Raw genomic sequence first — 22,218 nt, 5'->3', positions numbered from 1 at the left:
AACAGGTCTGCCAACCTTGAAACAAAACTATAGCACTCGATTCAAATTCGGTGTCCTATACGGAACACCCTTTATATTCAGCATCTCACAAAACAAAACAAACACACATACATGAGCGTTAAGCACAGAATATACACACTATTATTTACAATATCAAGAATAGTTATAAAGTTTCAGAATCATATTATAATTTATTAACTAATATTGTTAAATGTCTACTTTCAGGGTAAGGAACTGGATGTGCTTCTATGTTTGTTCCACCATCTATTTTCTCTGCTTATTATTAGAGAACGAGTGTTAGACAAAATGCCTATTCTCTATTTTTACAGATGTCATAACAATGACTTCATATAAGTTCATATCAGGGTATTAGGGTTTCATACAAAAAAGTTTTATTTTGCCTGGAAATTTTGACCAAATTATTCGGTTACTCCAAACAAACTCGCACGTTTTCTGCAAGAAACTGTTTTCTTACAAATAATTATTTCTTTGTCGCCTATTCACTATGCTAAATCTTATCTATGAGGGAAAGTAAACTGTCTTTGCCCCACCAGTTTTGGCACCTTGCCCCCCCCCCCCCCTTTGTTTTGGAACCCAATTGCGGCCACTGGTGGCAGCTGCTATTGAGGACATCAGTTTTCCAGAACATTTTAATAGGGTTTGAAGGCTACAAGGAAATCTTCCGGAATGTTATTCTTTAAAGCAGGGGTGTATCCAGAAAGGAATTTTTTTTTGGGGGGGGGTCCAGCCAGGGGTGCCCATTCCCCAAGGCCAATGATGCACCCCCCCTTTATAATAGTATGAGGGTAGTTATCTCATTTCTTTTGTGTGTGTGTGTGTGTGTTTTGTTATTCTTTGAATCGTAATTTGAGAATTGAATGTATGTTGACACTTTTCAGGAGCAGTTTGAAATATTTGGCTGCACTCTTCATCTGAAATCTCCCAAAGTTTCTGAAGCAGTTCTGTGACGTATCTTGGGTAAGAAAGAGCAGAGGCTAAATTGTGATGAGGGCTCTGAATACTTTGACAACTGTACAGCAAAACTGAACACATTTTCACAGATAAATAATACAATTAAGAAAGTCCCCTTTTCAACTGCAGCTACAAGGCTTGGGATATTTCACTCGGTCAGCTCCACCTAACTGACAAGGTTGAAAAAATTTAACAAAAACATAAAGTGAATCATGTTTTTCCAGAAATCGAGTTTCACACACTGACAATAATTTGTTTTTAATGTCTGGTACATAATACACTTGTTTTTAGTATTTTACCTACACATGTATTATTTCTAAAAAAACACAAACTTCACTTACTGTACCAAAACAGTTTCTCACTGAAGTCAGATTTTCAGCTGATAGCTATATCACTACCCAGTGTGAAACAAAGAAAAACAACATTTAGTGGATGTTATTTTCAAATCCACAAACCGTGCACACAGAGAGAGGGACCCCTCCTCCCAGTGAGGTGCACTGAGGAGTACCGAGTCTAGTGATGATAGATCAATCAATCTCACATTATTTTCAAACTGCTATATTTATTGTCTTGTCGAAGCCATAGTAAGTGTCCTGGCAAGGGAACTAATGTCAAATAGATAAGAACTGAATATTGATTGAATAATAAAAAAAAGGTGTTCCATCTTATACGTGGTCTGTTAGGATAGGAAAGTAATGAGACTGATTTTCTGTAAACAATGAATTTTATTATTTTTACAAATCAAGGTTATCCCCTTCAAAATAGTTCCCTTGGGTAGCTACACAGCGATGGAGGCGTTGTTTCCACTGTTCGTAGCAGTGCTGGAAGGCTTCTGCTGGAATACCTTTTAGCTAGTCGGTTACGCTCTGCTGGATATTATCCAAAGTATCAAAATGGCGTCCTTTCAAGTGGTTTTTGAGCAAGGGGAATAAAAAAGTCACAGGGACTGAGATCCGGCGAATAAGGGGGCTGAGAAACCACAGGAATGCTTTTTTTTTTGCCAAAAGTTCATTGATGGAGACTACCGTGTGACATGCAGCATTGTCATGGTGCAGCATCCAAGTGCGTGCAATGTCTGGTCGCACACATGCAACCCTTTTCCTGGGTCTTGCAAGGACTTCATTCGGTACACACGTTCAAATTTAACTCTCTGCTGATCATTCTCACCGTCAATCGACGATCTGACCTCACAAGACCTCACTCTTTCCACATTGTCATCCATTTTTGAGGTTCAAGGACTTCCCGCACGAGGTTCGTCTTCCACTTGTTCTTGGCCTTCTAAAAAGGACTTGTGTCATCTGAACACTTGTGCCCTAGATAGTGCATGTTCTCCATAAGCCCTTTGTAACTTTTCATAAGTCACAGTGGCGGATTCGCCAAGCTTAACACAAAATTTGATAGCACAACGTTGTTCAAACTTTTGCCAGTCCATTTTCGTAACACACCTCACAAACACAACTTCACGTCAGACACTCTCAACAATCGTGTAGCAACTGTAGCAAGTTGAAACTTGTACTGAGTCAATGGCAAGCATTCTCCTACCTGCCGTGTGAAGGTAGGGGCAGCAGCATTGCCGGTTCGTGCACAGTGTTGCCAGTCTCTTTACTTTACTAACAGACCACGTAGACAGCACATCGTTACCTGCTTCCAAAATTATAAAAGACAGAGCTAGACCAATTGTGGACGAAATCTGCAATCAGATATAAACAAAATGTTCCGGTGTGTCATGTAGCATTCTGATTCATTGTGTTGCATCATGTCCCGCCACGTTGCATTGCATTGTGTCCTGTCTCGGTGTGAGGCTGGCCTTACTGGCCCCAAGGTGCAGGTGGAAAGCTCACAAGGCACGGCCTGCAATATTGGATTAGATAGATGTACAGAATAAGCATAAGAGGATAATAAAACCTTGCTATGAACAGTGAGAATACTTTTATTCAAAAGTCTTGCAAATGCAGTCTGCAGATATGAACTGGAATGAACACATCAAATGGCAACAATCATGTTTAAAAAGTGGTCAAATAAACACTCTCCTTAATTTAATCAGTTATTTACATTATATACATCACATAACAATACTTTTAACTGGTCCCATTTGTCCACTCACACATTATCTTCCAAGCACTTTTAACATCTCATGGAACAGCACAGTCTCAATAAAATTTCTTGGAAGTAAAATAAATCACAATGTCTTTTCCAACTGCATGGAAACTATATCACATTTCCTTGACCAGGCGTGTTGGTGGGTTGCTGACTAGATAATACAGACGAGACCTGTAAACACATTAAAAATTAATTATCTTCAATTCAGGATGATTACCCACATTCACTGGAGAAAAAATTTCTTATCAATCCCTGTATACAATGCAACCGCTTAAAAAAAATATCATATACTCCCTCTGTCCCATAATTATAGTCCGGTATGCCAAAATGGTAACTTTTTATTTATGTTCTTTTGGATACTTGATCGGCCAATTTGTACTGATCCTTGAGTAATAACGTTGTATGACTCATTCCAGTGTTTCATTTTCTTCTTCTGTATACACAAGTGTCAGTTTGAATATCAGACAAGTATTTTGTGACAACAAACAAAAGTGTACCGGACAATAATTATGGGACAGAGGGAGTATACAATAACTGGAGCCAGAGAAGGGGAATTCCCTTCCAACCTCCCCATAACCTCTATTGCCTGCCAAAGAGAGTTGAAAAAGAAAAAAAATAACATTATTTAGTAGAATGGCAGCAAAGCACCTAATCATAGGTTATTTTCAACAACTTGTATACATTCATGCTAACAACTAAAACTAATTTCCTGACCATAGCATTTTCACGTTTACTCTTTTGCTTATCAACCTTTTCCAAAGCTAATATTCTCAACATCAGCTATCTCTCCCATTATACAGTGCGTTCAACGAAAAACTGGCCCAGTGGTACATGTTTAATAGTTGCCCCATTTGCCTGTTTTGTTGTTGTGGCAGTCTTGTATGTACATGTACTTGTAGCAGGGAGTGAAAGGGGGGGGGGGTCAGGAAGGGGTGAAGGAAGGTGGGATGGAGGGAGGGTGGATGGAGTGTAGCATAACAGTGAAAGGCTGTATTCTTCAGTGAGTCAGTCACCATCAGTTTCCTCCACGCTTTCCGAGTATTGTGTTGTCGGTTAGATAGTGTGACTACCATGCCGTTTAGTGCTAAAGAACGTGCTTTTATTGTGGAACATTATATTAGACCAAATTCATATGCAGATGCTCGTGCCAAATTTGCAGCAACATTTAGGAAGGCTGCTCTTGCGAAAAGCTCAATTCAGGATAAGGTAGGGAAATTCCGTGAAACAGGGTCCTAGTTAAACATGAAACCTAAACAGCACAGGTCTGTACTAACAGAAGAAGTTGTGGAGGGTATTCGAGGCACCATAACAATCCTCACAAATCATTGCGGCGCTTAAGCCAAGAGAAGAACATATCCTTAGGGTCTGCTCACACAGCTGTGAGACAATGAAAGCACGTTCTTTAGCACTAAACAGTATGGTAGTCACACTATCTAACCGACAACACCAACAACACAACACTTGGAAAGCGTGGAGGAAACAGATGGTGACTCACCGAACAATATAGCCTTTCACTGTTACCCTACGCTCCATCCCACCACCTCTACCTCCCCTCTTGCCCCTTCCTCACACACCCTCACTCCCCGCTACAAGTCTGGCACAACAAGGAAACAGGCAAATGGGCCAACTAGTAAACATGTACCGCGGGGCCGGTTTTATGTTGAACGCACTGTACAACCTGATACTTGTATATGGATGCAAAAATTTCAACATAAATTGAAATCAGAAATCTTTATTAAGTAAATTTACATGTAGCTTTCCCTTATTATTTTTTTTTTATTTTGGCAGAAATTTATTTTCCATTTGTATTCTCTTCAATTTAACATTGACAAAAATTTGATGGAAAATCTGCTCTAATAAAGGCAATTTTTACTCTGCCTTGGAATGAAGACGGCAAACTATGGACAAGCAATGGAATACTCACAGGAAAGGTAATAAATTTACAGGATCCTTATTGATGAACCTAACCACTGAGGAGGTATTACAGCAATTCTCTGTGTATCAACAGTTCTTGCTGTCTCTGCATTCATTTCTGTTATTGCAGTACTGACATCAAATTTGTTCTATTGTGCAAATTTATCAAATGAACTTTGACATGCTATGTAAATGAAAAATTACTTACACATGGGATTTACTACTATCAGAGGTTTCTGATATCCACGGTAGGTTTTGGAGGTAGAACCTGCAGATTGCTATTAAAACGAACTATTTATGACTGAAATGTATCTGCACCATTTTAACCAATATGCTATGATTTCTCATATTTTGTCACCCTACTGAGTTCTGAATTGAATATTTGGGAAATTTCAAAAATAATTTATAACTAATCTCAATTAAAATGAATTCAATACACATCATTCAAGTGAGTTGTAATAGTAAGAGATGTACACAGCCACGTAGCCAGTGGGAGGGCTTGGATGTCTGAAGGGCAGAAATCCTACAAATATCTCATTTAAATATTGTGTAGTGATAATTAATTTTACTTCATTACCAGGATTAAACATGCTGTCTAAGAAGTTATAATACATTGCCAAATTTTTCTTCAGGGCTTCCACCCCCAACTTTTTTGCCTTTAGATGGCAGCTGCTGTTAATGGATCAGCCCCCTCCGAAATAAAATTCTGGCTACGGGCCTGGATGCACACTTTAAAATTCATTTGGAAGTGTTAAGTTTTAGCAAGTCTACACAAATGTTATGATCAATGGAAAACATTTTAAAAAATAAAATTATTCTTTTTCTTAGTTTCATAGTTGAAAAAAATTACAATACATTGACACACTTTTATATTTCTTAACTTAGAAGCTGAAATGAATAGAAGAAATCAATGGCAGAGAGGTCAAATCATTCAATCTGTACATTTGCAATTACTTACATTTTTAAACATTTGTTGCCTGAAGAAATTTGTAGTTACATTTGACAGTGTAGTTGTAAGTCTCTCATTGCCACCCACTTTACATTTGATGTAACCATAGAGATTAGCTCCATTTAAGACCAATGCTATACACACAAGGAGCTAGAAAATAATAAAGAAAATACCTTAGGAGTAAGATGAACAAGAAACAGACAAAAGAGCTTACAAAAAAAACATTCTATTAAAAAAAATACATATAAATTGTCTTGCAAGGAATATTTCGCTTAACCCTTAATGAACTTACGATGGCATACTTTAAAAATGGATCAAATTAAGGAGCTACTGGACAGTTGCTCTGCACTAGCAAACATATGTTCAAAAATTTCTCTATCAAATTGTGAAAAAATACAACTGTTCAGAATTCCTTTGAGAGAGCCAAATAACCATGTGGCTGGCTTTCTCTGTTGTCTAGATATCTATAAAAGTGTCACATTATAGTAAGCCCAAATGCAAAGGAAAAATTGCATCTTCATGATAGAACAAATTTACTGTTAGAACAAAATTAAACCTTGTCACTAAATCAGTATTTATATTTTTTGCATATCTTACAGCAACACAAATACACCAACACAAATTATTCATATTTTGGGAAATGAGAGATGTGGTAGTAAACATGTTGTGTGAGAACAAGAGGGACATAAACAATAAAATTTCATATAAAATATAAAACATTTACTTACGATATGAGTATATGCTTCGTTGGTACAAGCGACGTTCTGGGGGTCTTACCGGCCCCTTTCTCAGGCTTCTTCCTAGGCACGTATCAAACCAACATGCCACGTCAAATGTCGCTCTTACCAACAAAGCATACTCGCATATCGTAAGTAAATGTTTTTTTATATTTTATATGAAATTTCATTGTTTACTGAAAGTGAGTAATTCGCACTGTGCAAAATACGAGAGACATAATTCCAATTTATGAAATGTAGAGGAGAGGAAATAATGTATTCTTAGGAATGTGTCTGAAGAGTCAGTAAATTGGCCGTAAGTAGCTCCAAGTTTCTACTACGTATTAGAAGTGGGGAGATGTTGACCCGACACCACAGAAAGCTCTGCAGAGAAGATACTTTAAACAAAACAAAAAACTGCATTTTTTGTAGCTACATTCCTCTGGTTCCCCTACAACAAATAGATATACAGAGCTGATGCACTCACTTCTCTGCCAAACCATGTTTTTGTTATTATTGTATATTAAATTTGGCAGCCACTGTCACTATCCTCATTGGAAGTTCCTGCACTATTGCTTGGCATGCTTCTATTCAGCCCAGCATCCTGAGCATGTAAAACAACAGTGCAGCAAGTTCTATTGAGGATATCAGCAGTGGGCACCAAATTTAATAGAACAATAACATATCTAAACACAAATAATATTTGTCCACAGTGCCAGAATGAAGCGTTCCAAGTGATTAGAATGCTTTAAATGTACATGTCAAAACATGCATAGACGAAATAAAATACATTCTGTTTGTAAAACACAAAGGAGGCTTAATAACCTTTTAACATATATACAACATGGTACCTGAGGAATCTAAACTAACCCTATTGTGATAAACAACAGACTACTGAACATCATGATTATACACAATATCATGCCCAATAACAACATTCTCTCTGTCTCTCTCTCACACACACATACATACATTTTTCTTAGTAAGATTAGTTTCATTTGTATGGAACATTAGTGAATGCAAAGAGGATGGTACTGTCTACTTTAAATTTCTTTTTCATTGATTTCATTACCGGCCATACCCAGAAAACCTTTCCCAAGTATTATCTAACTCCCGAGAGCACTATAAAAGAGACAAACAACCTTCTTCGGGAGGAGAAACTGAGGTGGCCAAGTAGGTCAGGGATCCAAGCAGAGTCGCGAGAGGGGCGACTGCTGCCGGCCGCAGAGAGTACACTGCAGGGCCGTCAGAACTCATGGAGCCTTGTCCAGAGGCAAGACCCTTCAGGCCACCCAGTGGAACCAACGACCGGCAGTCAACCGTTCCAGCCTCCAGGATCGAGATAAGTACCTGCCCTTTTATGGTGCAATTCCTTCCACCCCTAACTTCTCCCTAACAACTGGAGTGTTGTTATTAACACAATAAAAACTCAGTCAGCCATTTATTTGTGTTTCTTCAATTTAACTGCTCTAACTCTGACTCGCCACCCGTTGGTCAACGGGTCCTACCCTCCAATACAGAGGGTAGAATCCGGGTATGGCTAAGGTGTTAACACCCCCAATTGTCTCTCCAGGGACCAGCCCTGGGACAGAACCTTAGCTCGTAACCTATTTTGTTTCTTTCTCTGATGAAGAACCCAGGTGAGTTTCAGTATTTGGACTAAAGAATAAAGTTTACTCTAACTCAATTTATTAGTGAATATAGCTAATGCTTTAAAGCAGCGTTTGTCAACCGACGGGGTACAGTCTGGTACCGAGCCCTATTTCTAGTTACAACGGGCCACAAGAGGTTCTCCTGAAGTTTGAGACTTGAGCCTGAGTTGGCTACCACTTGGGAAGATGGCCTTTGGTTTGACTGTGATAACAGGAAATGCTTTTGTGACAGTGTTGATGATCGACCACACAGTCTAACCGAGGGGCACATTGCTTCTAGCCTCAAAATTTGGAAGTTACCGGACTGGCCGTTTCTCGAGTCAGAGCTGAAAGGGTGAAGCGACTTCCAGCCCAAACTGGCAACTACCTGGAAAGATGGGCTTTCGAGAGTAGTTGTTGCAAAACAAAACAGTGAACAATCTCCTTTCGTGCTGTGGTCCCGGATTGACCAAGCGTTGTGAGGAGCTACTTAAAAAGATGTATTGGGCTCTGGTCTCGAAAGCCAGAAAAACAACGGCAATGGGACTCAATGCACTGAGTACACATCATCACTTGATGTGAAAGATGCTTGGCAGACTGGATCCTTAGAGGGCTATCAGACCATGGAGTTTGGTTTAAATGCAACTGAATAGAAAAATTTACACACAATGCAAGCATGAATAACAAAAAAATAATAATATTTCATCTGAAAAATTAACAAATATTCTATTATTTGAATAAAAATAGAATATAAAATGAAAAATAACTCCACGCAACAGTGAAACAACCAGTTATGAATAAAATGAAAAATATTAATCACTCTGATACTTACCAACCACTTGAGGTTAAGGCCAAATAGTGCGAACAGGAAAAACACCACCCACAAAAGTGGACAGATGAAAAGAGCCAACCAAAATATTCGAGCTTCTGCGGCTACAATTCGATTCTGTTTGTCGCCCTGAAACGGGTCCATGCAGTAGTACAGGGATTTAGTGATTATATAACTACAATACTCTAATACAATTAAGCATACACTTAAAATGTACATATATTCCATCACCCAACCCCCTTTTTCCTTCTGGGTTATAATAAAAGAGGAAGTTTCTTCTTATAAAGTATTAAAGTGAGGAAATACAGTATTGATGAGTTAGGGCCTCCCCGATGGCGCAGTGGTAGCGTCGTTGCCTTGTAATCAAGGGGTCCCGGGTTCGATACCCGCTGGAGGCACATAGTGGTTCGGATCCCACTTTAAACTGTAGGTCCAGTCCCGATTAGCCTTACTGTGCATAAAGTGGACTTAAAACACCAAATCAAATCAAACCAAATCAAATCAAGTATTGATGAGTTTTGTTACCTCATTCTTTGGTACACACAGGAAACGTACTACGTTCCAAGATGTAGGCAACATCATCATCAGTGTATCAAAGGCAACAGGTCCCTTTGTTGTATCACCAAGACCACTTCCATATAAGTAAAGCAACAGAAATGAAAAATCAGATGAAATGAAGTCCTCATTTTTTGCTTAAATTTCTATGTATTATAGATGACTGTATATCAGTTCAATTCAATCACTGACACTGGGTTACACCAGTGGCACATTCTGAAAGTTCAACTGCAACAATTCGTATTTATTGTACATATTTATTATACACCCTCCCCATCTAGATGAATCGGATATAATTGAAATAAATATCAATGTAGGCATGTAAGTAAAACAAAAACAGGAGCCCGACAACTTCAAATTTAATTCAAATCTACATATTTTTATGAAATTTTGACCTGGATGCCTTTTAACCATGGAAAATTTTCCTTCATTTAGCAAAACTGCTTCTGACAAGCACAGCCCAGAAACAGAAAGGATCAAGCAGCTTCCTTCTGCCAAACGCTGTTTCTAGTGCTGCAAGTGACCAGATGGGTCGTACGTTTTAAATAGCTACCTCGTCATCCCTACATACACTCAGGGAGGAAACCTGGCTGTCAGAAGGGTGCGATGGACAAGGATCACTTGTAGACATAAACCAGTCTTTAAATTACTGACATAATTTAATTACAGGTAGGCTTAAAAGCTTGTTTTAATAGTTTGCATAATATAAAATGAATGATTTCCCATATGTTAAAGCTCATGTATTAAAAAAAATATATGCGAAGAGTTGGTTTAGCGGTGGTAAATGCAGTAACATGGAGGATACAACACTGGCTTACACCTGTATGAGCATGAGTATCCAACAAGGATACGTAAAATGAATACTTTTCATCAATTATGCACAAATAGAGGTTAGTCTAAATTAATTACTTAAAAGTAATAACTTCAAAATAGTAGCCTAAAATTCCTTAAATATACTACAAAATTAACACCACGTCATCAAGTTTTAAATTTACAATCCATAAAATATGCCTATGGATATAACAACTGAGCTGATATTTAATTCAGTAAATGTACTTGCTTCAAGGAAACACAAAGCAAAATCACAATGATTGCAAATATTAATTTATAACTTTATTGTAATTTAAAACAATTCAACTTTTATTTAGTGAAAACTAAATGAAGAGATTTAAATTCACAAACACAGTTGACTTTACTTCTTACACACATATATAGTAATTGTGTGTGCTTTTACAAAAATTTACTTCATTTTCAGTGACTCAGCATCACTAAATGGACACAAGAGTACAGGAATGGTCACAGCAAGTCATTGAAATCAATAGGCAATTACATAATTTTTTTGCAAAAGTCACACAAAATTACTACATATCTGCATAAGAGGTATATCATAATACTTTCAAAACCAATGAGGCGGTCAGGGGCGTGATGCTGATCACATCACCCCTACTCACGACCGGATCAAGAAAGTGTGGGGCGTTACCCCCACACCCCCTATATGCCTTCATGGCATGGTGCTATGCACAGGGGAACGCTTTACCTTTTTACCTTTACCTTTACCAATGAGATTTACATCTTTTAACAAATGAAGGGCTCGGGAGTAAAACATGGACATTTTGGTTATTATTGAGTTTATTAAGCAGAAAGGTTATTAGACGATAAACTGTAGATAAATTTGTTTCAGTGTTGTGTCTATTTGAGAAGGTTTCAATGAGTCCAATGCAAATTACATGACATGGCAATTATACATGAAAATTGAAGTACGGTTCTCAATAATAACCAAAATGTCACTATGTTTTACTACAGAGTCCTTCAAATATAATAACAAGCATTTTACATTACACATCAATAGTAACAAATATATTTTTTTTTATTCTTGACATTTTGATATTAATTTATCCTGAAAAATACATATATTCGTGTAAAAATGCCAACTCCAACTACAAATAAATGTGGGGGTGGGGATGCATGGGGGGTAAGCATAGTTTTTGCCTGAAATAGACCCACTATAGACCAAATCTTTACTGTTAGGCAGATGATGTAAAAATGTTACGAGTACAACTCTGATATTTATCAGACACTGATAGACCTTAGGCAGGGTGTGAGAGAATTATTACAGGAAAATTTATCAGCAATCAAGGAAATAGAATCCAAAGCAAATTAATATGACTTGTTAGAACACACAATTAAGTATATATACTAAATAACAACAACACTCTCACCTTTCGTGATTCATACACCCAATGACTCTTCCCATTGTCATCAATGTAATTCCACCACCGTAGGCCCACCAACAGTCTACCTAAAAATTATAATAGATAAAAACATTAAAATATGAAGTAAAAATGGGTTTCTTTAACAAACAATAACTTAACGTCAACCTTTGTGTGACTAAGTGAAGAATCTTCAGCCCTTTAAAATAAATACTACTTGTAAAATTATCCTATCACTCATGTCATGTTCTTGAAGGTTGAAATTATTTTGTGCTACTCGAAAGCATTGTTTCTTTTAAGTCAACTCTATGCCCAGATAGGTTAATCGAGACTGTACCTACAGTTTAAAGTGGGATCTGAACCACAGTGCAGTGTGCCTTCAATGAGAATTGAAAATAAAACTTTAAAAGTTTCAACATTTTGCATGAGTTTTTGTGATACTTTACTATTATACAAACTACCTGATTTCAGACCGCCTGTTTTCTGGGAAAGCAAAAGAAACACTTATGGACATAATAGGAACAATATATAAATCATACAATTAGCTCTTTGTTAATTGTGATTTACAAAAGTCGCTTGTTGAAAGCGTCGACACCGGACCTAACCATAAATACAATTCTGTTGATCCTGAAAGTCAGAAGTTAAAACAAATGTTGGGGGTCAGCAAAATGCAGAAAATAAAAAGGACAGAATACATGTGGCGATCGGCAGTGGCTGCGTTGACTTTTGGAAATCACAATTCACAAAGGTCTAATTGTATGATTTATATATTGTAAACTTTCAAATACAGTGTTCCTATTATGTCCATAAGTGTTTCTTTTGCTTTCCAAGAAACAGACGATCTCAAATGAGGTTGTCTGTATGATACTAAAGTACCATTTTTGCACATGTTTTAACTCAGATTTTTTCCCTGATAATGCATGCAGAAAGCTGGTGAAACAACGAAAAACTTAAAGTTTAACTTTGATGCGTGCTGCATTTCCTTTGGTGTTCCTGCTCTCGGACAGGTAAGATGAATATATACAGGTTAATTCTGAATTTTCTTGCCTCTTATTTTCATATTTAACATTAGGTTTACTTTAATTGAATCAAAATTAATGTTGATTCTTAGAAACAAGAATAAGCGAATTTGCATTCCACGCATGTTACATAGTTCTGTAACACTTACAAACATTGCAAAATTAATAATAATTAAAAATATACAATTAAATTAGTCTGTCTTAATGGCATTGGGTACAGTCTATACAGGGTGACCCAGAGATGTATACCCATTTTGGAATGAACATTACACAGTTAATTGTACACCAAACTGTATTATTTTTGTAATGTGTGTGATCTATTGCCATTTATTTTACATTTATTTATTTATTGCAGTTGCCATGGAGTCGTGGTCGGCGGAACATCACGTGTTCATGTATGATGCCTATGTTGCAGCTCAGAGGTTCAGCACCTGGTGGTGTTTTTGGAGTTACAGTGCCTGTGGTTCGAAACTGCTTGACTCATTTTAAGATTGTTTTGCATGTTGGAACTGATCCATGCCACCTTATGTCGAAGTGCCGGTGGAATAACCTCTGAGCTGCAACCACTGAGTCGCCGTTTCTCACATAGGCATCATACGTGAACATGCGATGTTCCACCGACGACTCCATGGTGACAGCAATAAATAAATAAATAAATAAATGTAAAATAAATGGCAATATATCACACACATTATACAACAAAAATAATAGTGTTTGGTGTACAATTAACTGTGTAATGTTCATTCCAAAATGGGTATACACCTCTGGGTCACCCTGTATAAGGTGCATATTTATTGTACATCTGTCGATATGCACTTGCATATTAAAAAAAAGCCTCCGACGTATTCTAGGGTATTGCTGAGGTGATCAATAAAGAGCATAGGCTATTATAGTAATATCATGCATGACAACTCACCTGTTATATTTTTAACTGTCCAGAAATCCATTGACAATAGCAACACCACTGTCACAAAACTGGCAATAAAACTACTGCCAAATAATCCACAGAACATATAAACTACTAGAGCTGCTACTCGAAAGCATAAATGGAAGAATGTCACAATAGGATGCCTGCAAAACAACAGAAAGGAAGAACCAGTTTTACAACAGATGAAACTAATTTACTAAACCATGTTTTTAAAGAAGAAAATCTGAAATTTCAGAAAAGTTCCTATTTGAAAGGTCCTGTGGCTCCACAATAAACTCAAGTGACTAAAAATTAGGGATGGGCCGATATGAAATTTTGGCCGATACCGATAAAGTACCAATCCAATATAAAATTAGAAATGGTCCTTGAAGAACCTGAAAGGTTAATTGACCTCCTTAATAAATGTGTTTCAAGGTGACTGCAGTGAAAAAGAAATTGCAGATTTAGACATTTACGTTTTTAGAAAGTAGGGCATGGAGATTATCCATAAAAATTACAACAAAATGGCAGAATATTGCACTAAATTATCAGATATTTATCGATATATCGGATTGGTAAAATAACCGATGAACCGATACACTGATATGCCTTTATCGGCCGATACCTATAGAGTACAGATTAATCGGTCCCATCCCTACTAAAAATTCTAACAGGCTGTGATCTTTCAATAGTTCATCACAAAAAAAAAAAAAAAAAAAAAAATATTATGCAAAACTAAATATTGCTTTCTTGTTATACAAGCTAAATTGCCTAGTTACATAGCCCCATTTCCACAACTGATAGTCTACTTGAAAACAGTTGGCAACACTTCTAGTTTCTGCTTGCAGTAATACATTTCTTATTTAATGATAAACTATGGGACAATTTTCAAATTGATTAATTAGCAGAAGCATAGGTACATAGCAATGATACATTCTGTAATATTTTTAGTTCCTTTGGTTTATTGTGGGAGAATTGGGGGCTCCTAACAAAATAAATCTTGAGTAAGTTACTATTTTCTTATGCTAACCAACTGTATCGAAATGGAATGGCAACTATTTACTTCCTGTGAAGAACTGGCTGTTTCATTTATATATATATATATATATCAAAACACCCCTATACGCCTTCATGGGGTGGTGCTATGCACAGGGGAACACTTTACTTCTTTACTTTTATAAAAAAAACATCAACTATCTATGACAAATAGTTATAATTCTCAGGTTTTTTAAAAAGATATTAAAATGTCAGCTTGAATTCGTTATAAATGACAAAAGTCGCAGCATGAATAATTTGACACAAGGGAGATGGTTGGTGGTTTGAACTACTCAAGTTAATGAAAAACATCACACGCTATTGTATTTTTATTTTGACTTCAATGTTACATGCAATACAATATGACTTTGTGCTATCTATCTTTGAACTTGAGCTAAAAGAAAAAGATGGATTTTTAATTGTAGAATTCCGGAAGCAGCAATTACTAATAAAATGCATCCAAGTGACTGAATAAGTAAAATGCAATAAAAACTTAAGATTACCAATAAGTGGAAAACTCTAATACTATGAGGGTTGTAAATAAAGTAGTGGCAACACTGTCAAAAGGTGATAGCACCATGCATATGCTATCAGGGAGTGAGTAATATCAGTTGGGGCCCATGTCAATGTGTGGAGTGCCAAAAGTGGTCGGTGCAGTGGGTGCTGTTGCGTATGTACGAGGCTGAAATGAGCACCATTTTCATCACCACCCTAAAACATGTTTGCCAAAGTAGGATAGCGATTTTGGATCAAAATCCAGGTGGCCCGCGGCAAAAATACACTAGTGTGTGATCAGTACTTGCATGAAGCCTGTAGCAACAATACCTAGCCGCAGCTGATTGTTGCACATTGGTGACAATATCGATAACCCAGCATGATGCAATTCTCCTCATTGTGAGGTTTATCTCATTGATGCATCACAACCTCCTCAAGAAATGCACTTACCCATTGTGCAAACAATCAGCTGCGACTAGGTTGTTGCAACACCCGCTGCACCGACCATTTTGGCACTCCACAACTGATATTACTCACTCCCTGATAGCACAGGCATGGCATCGTCACCTTTTCCTGACAGTGTTGCCACTACTTTATTTACAATCCACATAGTTTTATATTATTAAATTGTAACAATACTAATATTGTTTCTGATAACTACTACCGTACTACATGATCAATTTTACACCAACAATATAATCTCCCTACAAAAATTTCTGACCTACAAGAAAATTCCTTAATTCTACTTCCTCTGTGATTCTTACCCACCCTCAAAAAAATCTCTGCAGATGACCTTGTTAGAGGTAATTTAAACACGCAATGTGTAAATCAAAGCATTACTAATACAGTCACAACTTATAATAATATTTCTCAAATCTAGGTTAGCAATTATGACAAAAATCTTACTTAAGCCTTCGTCGAGTATCTAAATCTTCATCACCAAAAGCTATGGTATCATCGTCATCTAGCAGTGGTGCCTACAATAAAAAAAATAGCTTGGTATTAAACAGTATGCATATAATATATGAATTACATAACAGGATAACAGGTTTTTCTGTCATCTTTGCAATTATGAGAAAATTCAAATTTTCATATGGCAGTTTTTCATTTACATGTTAGTTGATTATATGTATTCTCAATGCACATATAGTGCTCTATCTTACATGAGAACTATTTCTAGTTTTGTTTCACAATTGTTTGTACGCTCATGGTCTAAACTTTTGTCTTTATTTTTTTTTTTTGTTTTTCTATGTTCCTCATCTGCCACTTTTTGCAAATTCTGATGATTAGATGCAACTGAAAAATGTCCAGACTGGGAATTATATCTGGGAATTTCTTTGAATACCAAGCTGGTGATCTGAACTACGAAGATTCCCAAATACATGACACTTGCAGGAACAAAATTAGTCAGTTCATACAGGGTGGCTCAAACAAAACTATACCCAATTTAGCAAAGTGTGTTAGCATGTTTGATCAATTACATCTGTAAGTTAGATGTTAAAACTTGGCCAGACCAGACGTTGGAAGTAGGCTTGACGGCACATGTGGGTTTATCTTAGAATGTTTTGGAATGTAGCTTCAAGCTACTGGTATGTTATATTGCAACTGCATCTTACATTTTGAAACTGACAAATTTTAAAGAATAAACCAAAATACGTCATTCAAGAAGTCTCTGACAACAACTACAAAAACATTGGGCACCTCCAGGATCGCTCAACATAGAAGCAAATGTTGACCTGCTACATCACAAAGTTTTATGGCTTTTCCTGGATTCAGAGTTGAGTGGCAGGAAGCAACAGCTGATGACAATTATCTCGCGATCCATGCTTTTCACACTGCACATCAAACTTTACCGAAGGTTGATTGATTGATTTGGTGTATTAAGTCCACTTTATGCACAGTAAGGCTAATTGGGACTGAACCTACAGTTTAAAGTGGGATCCGAACCACTATGTGCCTCCAACAGGAATTGAACCTAGGACTCTTTGATTAAAAGGTGACGCTACTACTGTGCTATCGGGGAGGCCAAAAAGTTAACATCGATATCTATTTACGTTCGTTTATATCAATAACTAAGAACAATGTTATGTAGCATATTTATAATTATATAATGTTGATGACTTTAATCAGAATCCATCTCTTTCCTTTGTTTTGGGTATAGTTTTATTTAGGTCACCCTGTATTTGTGGCCACGGTGGCTCAGTCGGTAACGATGCTAAAGGTCCCGGGTTCGATCCCCGGCCGGTTCAAATCTGGGAACTTTTCTAACGATGGAAGCGGCCCCGGCGCCCACCCAGCGTCGAATAACATGGGTACCAGGGGTAAACCCTGGTGGGTAAAGACGGTCAGGGGCGTGATGCTGATCACATCACCCCCACTCACGACCGGATCAAGAAAGTGTGGGGCGTTACCCCCACACACCCTATACGCCTTCATGGCGTGGTGCTATGCATAGGGGAGCACTTTACCTTTACCTGTATTTGACAACTGTAAATTTATGAGTTCTCATGTAGTCAAATGGTAAGCCCTCATGTCCTTGGAATGAGTAATTGATGGTACAATCTCCAGTGAGGACCTTATATTTACTATACAGATATGAAATTGTGACAACTGGGAGCTTGTCAAGGTAAACAGTAGCAAACACTGGTCTATATAATGGGCAGGTAATAATGACAACAAGAATCTGTGTGTGTTGACCATGAATCACTCAAAAAAAAATTGTTTGCCTGGTGTTGGTCCTGAATGGCAACGAAGATTAGTCTCAATTTTCGGTAACACTTTACTATAGGTGAGACGGATTTCTTCAAATGTACAGAAGAAAGTACTTACGCAAATCATTTTCTGTAGCATTGTTGAAGATCGGGAATGTAGTTTTGATCCATTTTAATGTGAATGCATGTGGTTTTCTACGAAAATCTCTTGCTTTCTGCATGAGAGAACAATGTTCTGTGTGTTAGATGATGTAAACCCCGTAGTCAGTGTTTCAACCCACACCGTGTTTTCGTGTGGAGGATGCGTCGTGAAGTTGTTGCCGGGTGTGGAAGATGCTGTGGAATTTGTATTTCAACACGGAATCTCGAAGAAAGAAGTGGAATGTAGGACATGGAAAGTCAAAATTAAAAGAATTCCGTGTATTTTCTTTCATCGAGAAAAACCGACGTTGTCCATATATGCTAAATTTAATGCAAGGAGTGCTAATGGAACCTAACCTAGTAGGCATACCTCGTCCCCGTGATGGTTCGTGGGGCTATCGTGAATTTTTGGGCTAACGTCAATGGTTTTTGGGGCTAACGTAAATGGTTTATTAATAATTACTCTTTATGTCAAAAATTGAACTTTTTTTGGTGAAAAAATTTCATCAAGTGTTTTCTTTTTTTAATTTAGATATTTTTCGGTGAACAAGGTTTCAACACTGCATGCACACTCCAAATCGACAAAACACTGGCACAACGTGCGATGAACGGGTAAGCTATCGCCATATTGTGTGTGGAAATAAGGAAGAACAGTAAGTACTCGTAAGTAAGAAATATACATTATTTTCATTAGAAATTCATTATTTCACCTAAAGAAATGTTCCGCAATGCAGAATAGTATGTTAGCAATGTAAAAAAGTTTGAAATAAATGATTTATAGGTGTCTCACCTATAGTAAAGTAGTACCCCATTTTCTATAGTAAAGTAGTACCCCATTTTCTATAGTAAAGTAGTACCCCATTTTCTAGTAGATTGCATCAGTATTCAAAATTAGAAGTCTGGGTGTAAAGGATCACCTGGATTGCATTTTGCAGACTAACAAAGCTCTGGCATCACGACTCGCAGCCAGTCTAATTCTCCGTGGGACTCGTGTTGTGAGCTCTCCATTCATGTTTGAGATTGTCCTTTCATACATTTCATCTAATTACTCTTCATCCTCATCTTCGCAATTAGCCAACAGTAGCAGAGAGGGAACGGATGGAGGCACTAGTTATGGCCACCTTAGGTAAAATGTACAATAGTATACAACTTTTAACATGATAGTGATGTTACCGATGACTTACAAAAATTATGATCACTGGTACAGGGTCTGTACATTATGACTAAGCATTAACAAATACAAACAAGTTAGTCGGAAAAATAGTTTTAAAAATATTACCCAAACGTGACACTATTCTTTAGTTATGGCCACCCATTTTCCCCACTTCTCTATGAACAAATAATGAAGTAATACAGACGAAACACAATATGTTAAAGGTAAATAACATAGTTTTCACTGGATGAACATAGTGTAAATGTAGTTGAACAACATAAATTAACATTTCCAGACTTCTCAGGTCATTCTGTAGTAAACAAAACAATAAAACATCAGTTCCAAAAATAAAAATAATAAGAAAAAAATTTTCACACATTAGATAGCAGCTTCATATCACAAGGAAATTATATGTCTAATGCAAGTTCACTGGCAATAATGTTATGCAGCAAATTACTTTTTTCCAGTGTGTTAACAGGACCAGGAAATTAAGTGTCGCCCCTCTTGCATTAGGATAGGCTACGGCAGTTTTTCCATAATGCCATTCACATTTATTGTTGAAATATCATTTTCTATAAAATCGAAGCAATCATTTTCTGCAGTGGCCATAATCAAAGAATCTTTACAAACCTGCATCTAGTAATGGCCATGTGGTCTACACATACTGTTTTGTGGTTATTTCTATTTCAGGATATAAATACTGCAATTCTAACATTTAAACTTACCTCTGAACAAACTATGGTAAAAATTTACTATTCCCCGAACACTTGTAACTTCTTCATTTCGGGATTTTTAACATTTGTATGTACCTAACTGCTTCGCGGAACATTGCTTAAGGTGTATTCACGTCTTTTTGATTAAATTAATTACAATTTTTTACATTACAAGTACTTCTTTCTTGTAGTTTTTGCTTGCGGAAAACACAATATGGCGCGTACACCTTCGTGCCTCATTGCACGTCGTGCTTGTGTTTTCTTGATTTTCATCTGCTATGCAGTGTTTTAACCTTTATAACTGCAAAAACACTAAGTTGATTTTTTTAAACTTTTTTGCATTGTTTTACGAACAAAATTTTTACTATGCTTGCCTGACCTAACCTTGCCGGAAATGGTTCGTTGCAACACTGCATCCCAATGAACATCAACAAAACACAAGCACGATGCATGATGATCTACCAAGTTATACACACCAAAGGCTATTGTCCGTCGGGAGAATTAATTTTCAACAAAAAACATGAATTTCCGCTATGATGCATTCCCACATCACAGAAAACACCTTCCATATGTTAGACAATGCTACAGGAACTTATTACCGATAAGTAGTTTCTTCTGTAAAAATGAAGAAATCTGTTCGGGGAATAGTAAATTAGTACCCAAATATTTAATAAACATTGGCGGTAAAATTTTCGTATCCCCAAAACGTATTTCTTCAATTTTACAGGAGAAAGTACTTACCGAAATGGGTTTATATTTATATTTTAGGAAGGTCTTGGAAGTTTGTTTTCACCTCGTTGAAATTTTTTTGCCGATAAATCATGTAATTTTCGACATTAATGTCACTCCGATGCACGAAGCTGTTTCCTTGATGTCCGTCTACTACGTGAACCAAATATTTGTGAGCATTTCATGACGTCACAACCGGTCAGTGTTTCCAAATGCACGGTTTTGTAACTGTGTAACAGTTCTAGAACGTAAATAAACGTGAGTTACTGTTCATCATTTCTGATTACGAACTTGCGACATCACGTGCACAGGAACAGTGGCATGCTCAATGTGAGGTTGATGGGGGTTATACCCCCCCCCTTTCACCCAGTATCTCTAAGGCTATTTATGAATGGTTTGTGGGGCTATCCGTCAATGGTTTGTGGGGCTATTTATGAATGGTTCGTGGAGTTTTCGAACCTGGAATAAAATACAAAATCAGTAACACGAAAGTAGGTATTTTTCTATGAAGAAGGTTGCAACACTGCATAACCACTGATCATGGACTACGCTAGTCAAGATTTCTCCGCCATATCGCGTGTAACGCAAGCGAAAGCGAACAAAATAAAAATACTCGATATTTCGAAAATTGAGATTATTTGCGTGCAAAAAACGAAACGCGAAATAGAAGAATCCTTACGAATGCAGAATATGTAAGTATCAATGTGAAAAATACGAAAATAAGGGAATTAGAGACGTTTGGTGATTACCGAAATTTTAATAACAAAACAAAACATATGCCTTCTCAACTAACCAGTACGGAATTTTGTATACAATCGGAACTTGGGCCAGTATTATCATTTAAATATATATTACTGATCAAGCCATTCGTTTTTACGCCACACTTGACTTTAGGGAAAATAACACAAACTCTTCTTCATAGGTGTTTGCCACATATACAAGCACAGTATATTTGGTAGTAATTCTGTTGACAACATAGGCACTCGTGTTTCATTTACAAGCGAGAGTTGCAGGGGCATATTAATTCCATATCAACAAATCATATTTATTTACCTATTTACATTCTTAATACAAGTTAAATCAATGAACTGTCATCTCAACGACTTAAAAGAATTAGAACATCTTCGAAGCAGCAAACTTCGAACTCTATTCTTGTTCAGGGTGTCATTATTATCAATTTGTAATACCGAAAAACTAGGTGTTCATTGTAAAAAATAAAAAATTCTCGCAAAGCTACTAAGGTTTGTTTTAAATATAAACAAAGAACAATAATGAATATTTAAAACTATTACTGATAGAACTCCAGAAAATTTTGTAGCCGCGTCAGACAACTCACCGTAGCAGACGCCATATTTGATGTTGTTGGACACTCAGGTTGCCAGGTTGTACGTACATTTATCATGACCTGTGCTGTGAACAGTGAACAGTGAACTTGTTGA

The 22,218-nt window shown here is 37.0% G+C and overlaps 1 protein-coding gene across 2 annotated transcripts; it reads right to left on the bottom strand.

The window, feature by feature from the left end:
* Window positions 1-2,886: 2,886 nt before the first annotated feature.
* Window positions 2,887-22,198, bottom strand: LOC145999422 (putative Golgi apparatus membrane protein-like protein CG5021). 2 transcript variants are annotated; one of them, XM_083136379.1, is made up of 7 exons: window positions 22,116-22,198; window positions 16,239-16,309; window positions 13,812-13,966; window positions 11,886-11,965; window positions 9,115-9,240; window positions 5,945-6,085; window positions 2,887-3,243 (listed from the first exon to the last, which is right to left on the bottom strand). In XM_083136379.1, exons 1-7 carry the CDS (start codon window positions 22,179-22,181, stop codon window positions 3,181-3,183), a joined length of 702 nt encoding a protein of 233 aa, XP_082992505.1. In that variant the 5' UTR covers window positions 22,182-22,198; the 3' UTR covers window positions 2,887-3,180. The 2 variants fall into 2 exon arrangements, with proteins under 2 accessions (XP_082992505.1, XP_082992506.1); XM_083136380.1 differs by having other exon boundaries at window positions 9,115-9,228.
* Between the last annotated feature and the right edge of the window lie 20 nt (window positions 22,199-22,218).

Source organism: Lepisma saccharinum, chromosome 15 (assembly GCF_977018435.1).
Source record: "Lepisma saccharinum chromosome 15, izLepSacc3.1, whole genome shotgun sequence".
In the NCBI taxonomy this organism is placed as follows: domain Eukaryota; kingdom Metazoa; phylum Arthropoda; class Insecta; order Zygentoma; family Lepismatidae; genus Lepisma; species Lepisma saccharinum.
This window is presented reverse-complemented; position numbering and strand designations above follow the sequence as displayed.

Excerpts from the sequence above, each read along its gene's own strand:
- LOC145999422 (XM_083136379.1), bottom strand. The coding sequence starts at position 22,181 with ATGATAAATGTACGTACAACCTGGCAACCTGAGTGTCCAACAACATCA. Across the intron at positions 16,310-22,115 it reads CAAATATGGCGTCTGCTACG|GCACCACTGCTAGATGACGA; the intron begins GTGAGTTGTCTG and ends TTTTTATTGTAG. Across the intron at positions 6,086-9,114 it reads GCCTTAACCTCAAGTGGTTG|CTCCTTGTGTGTATAGCATT; the intron begins GTAAGTATCAGA and ends ATTATTTTCTAG.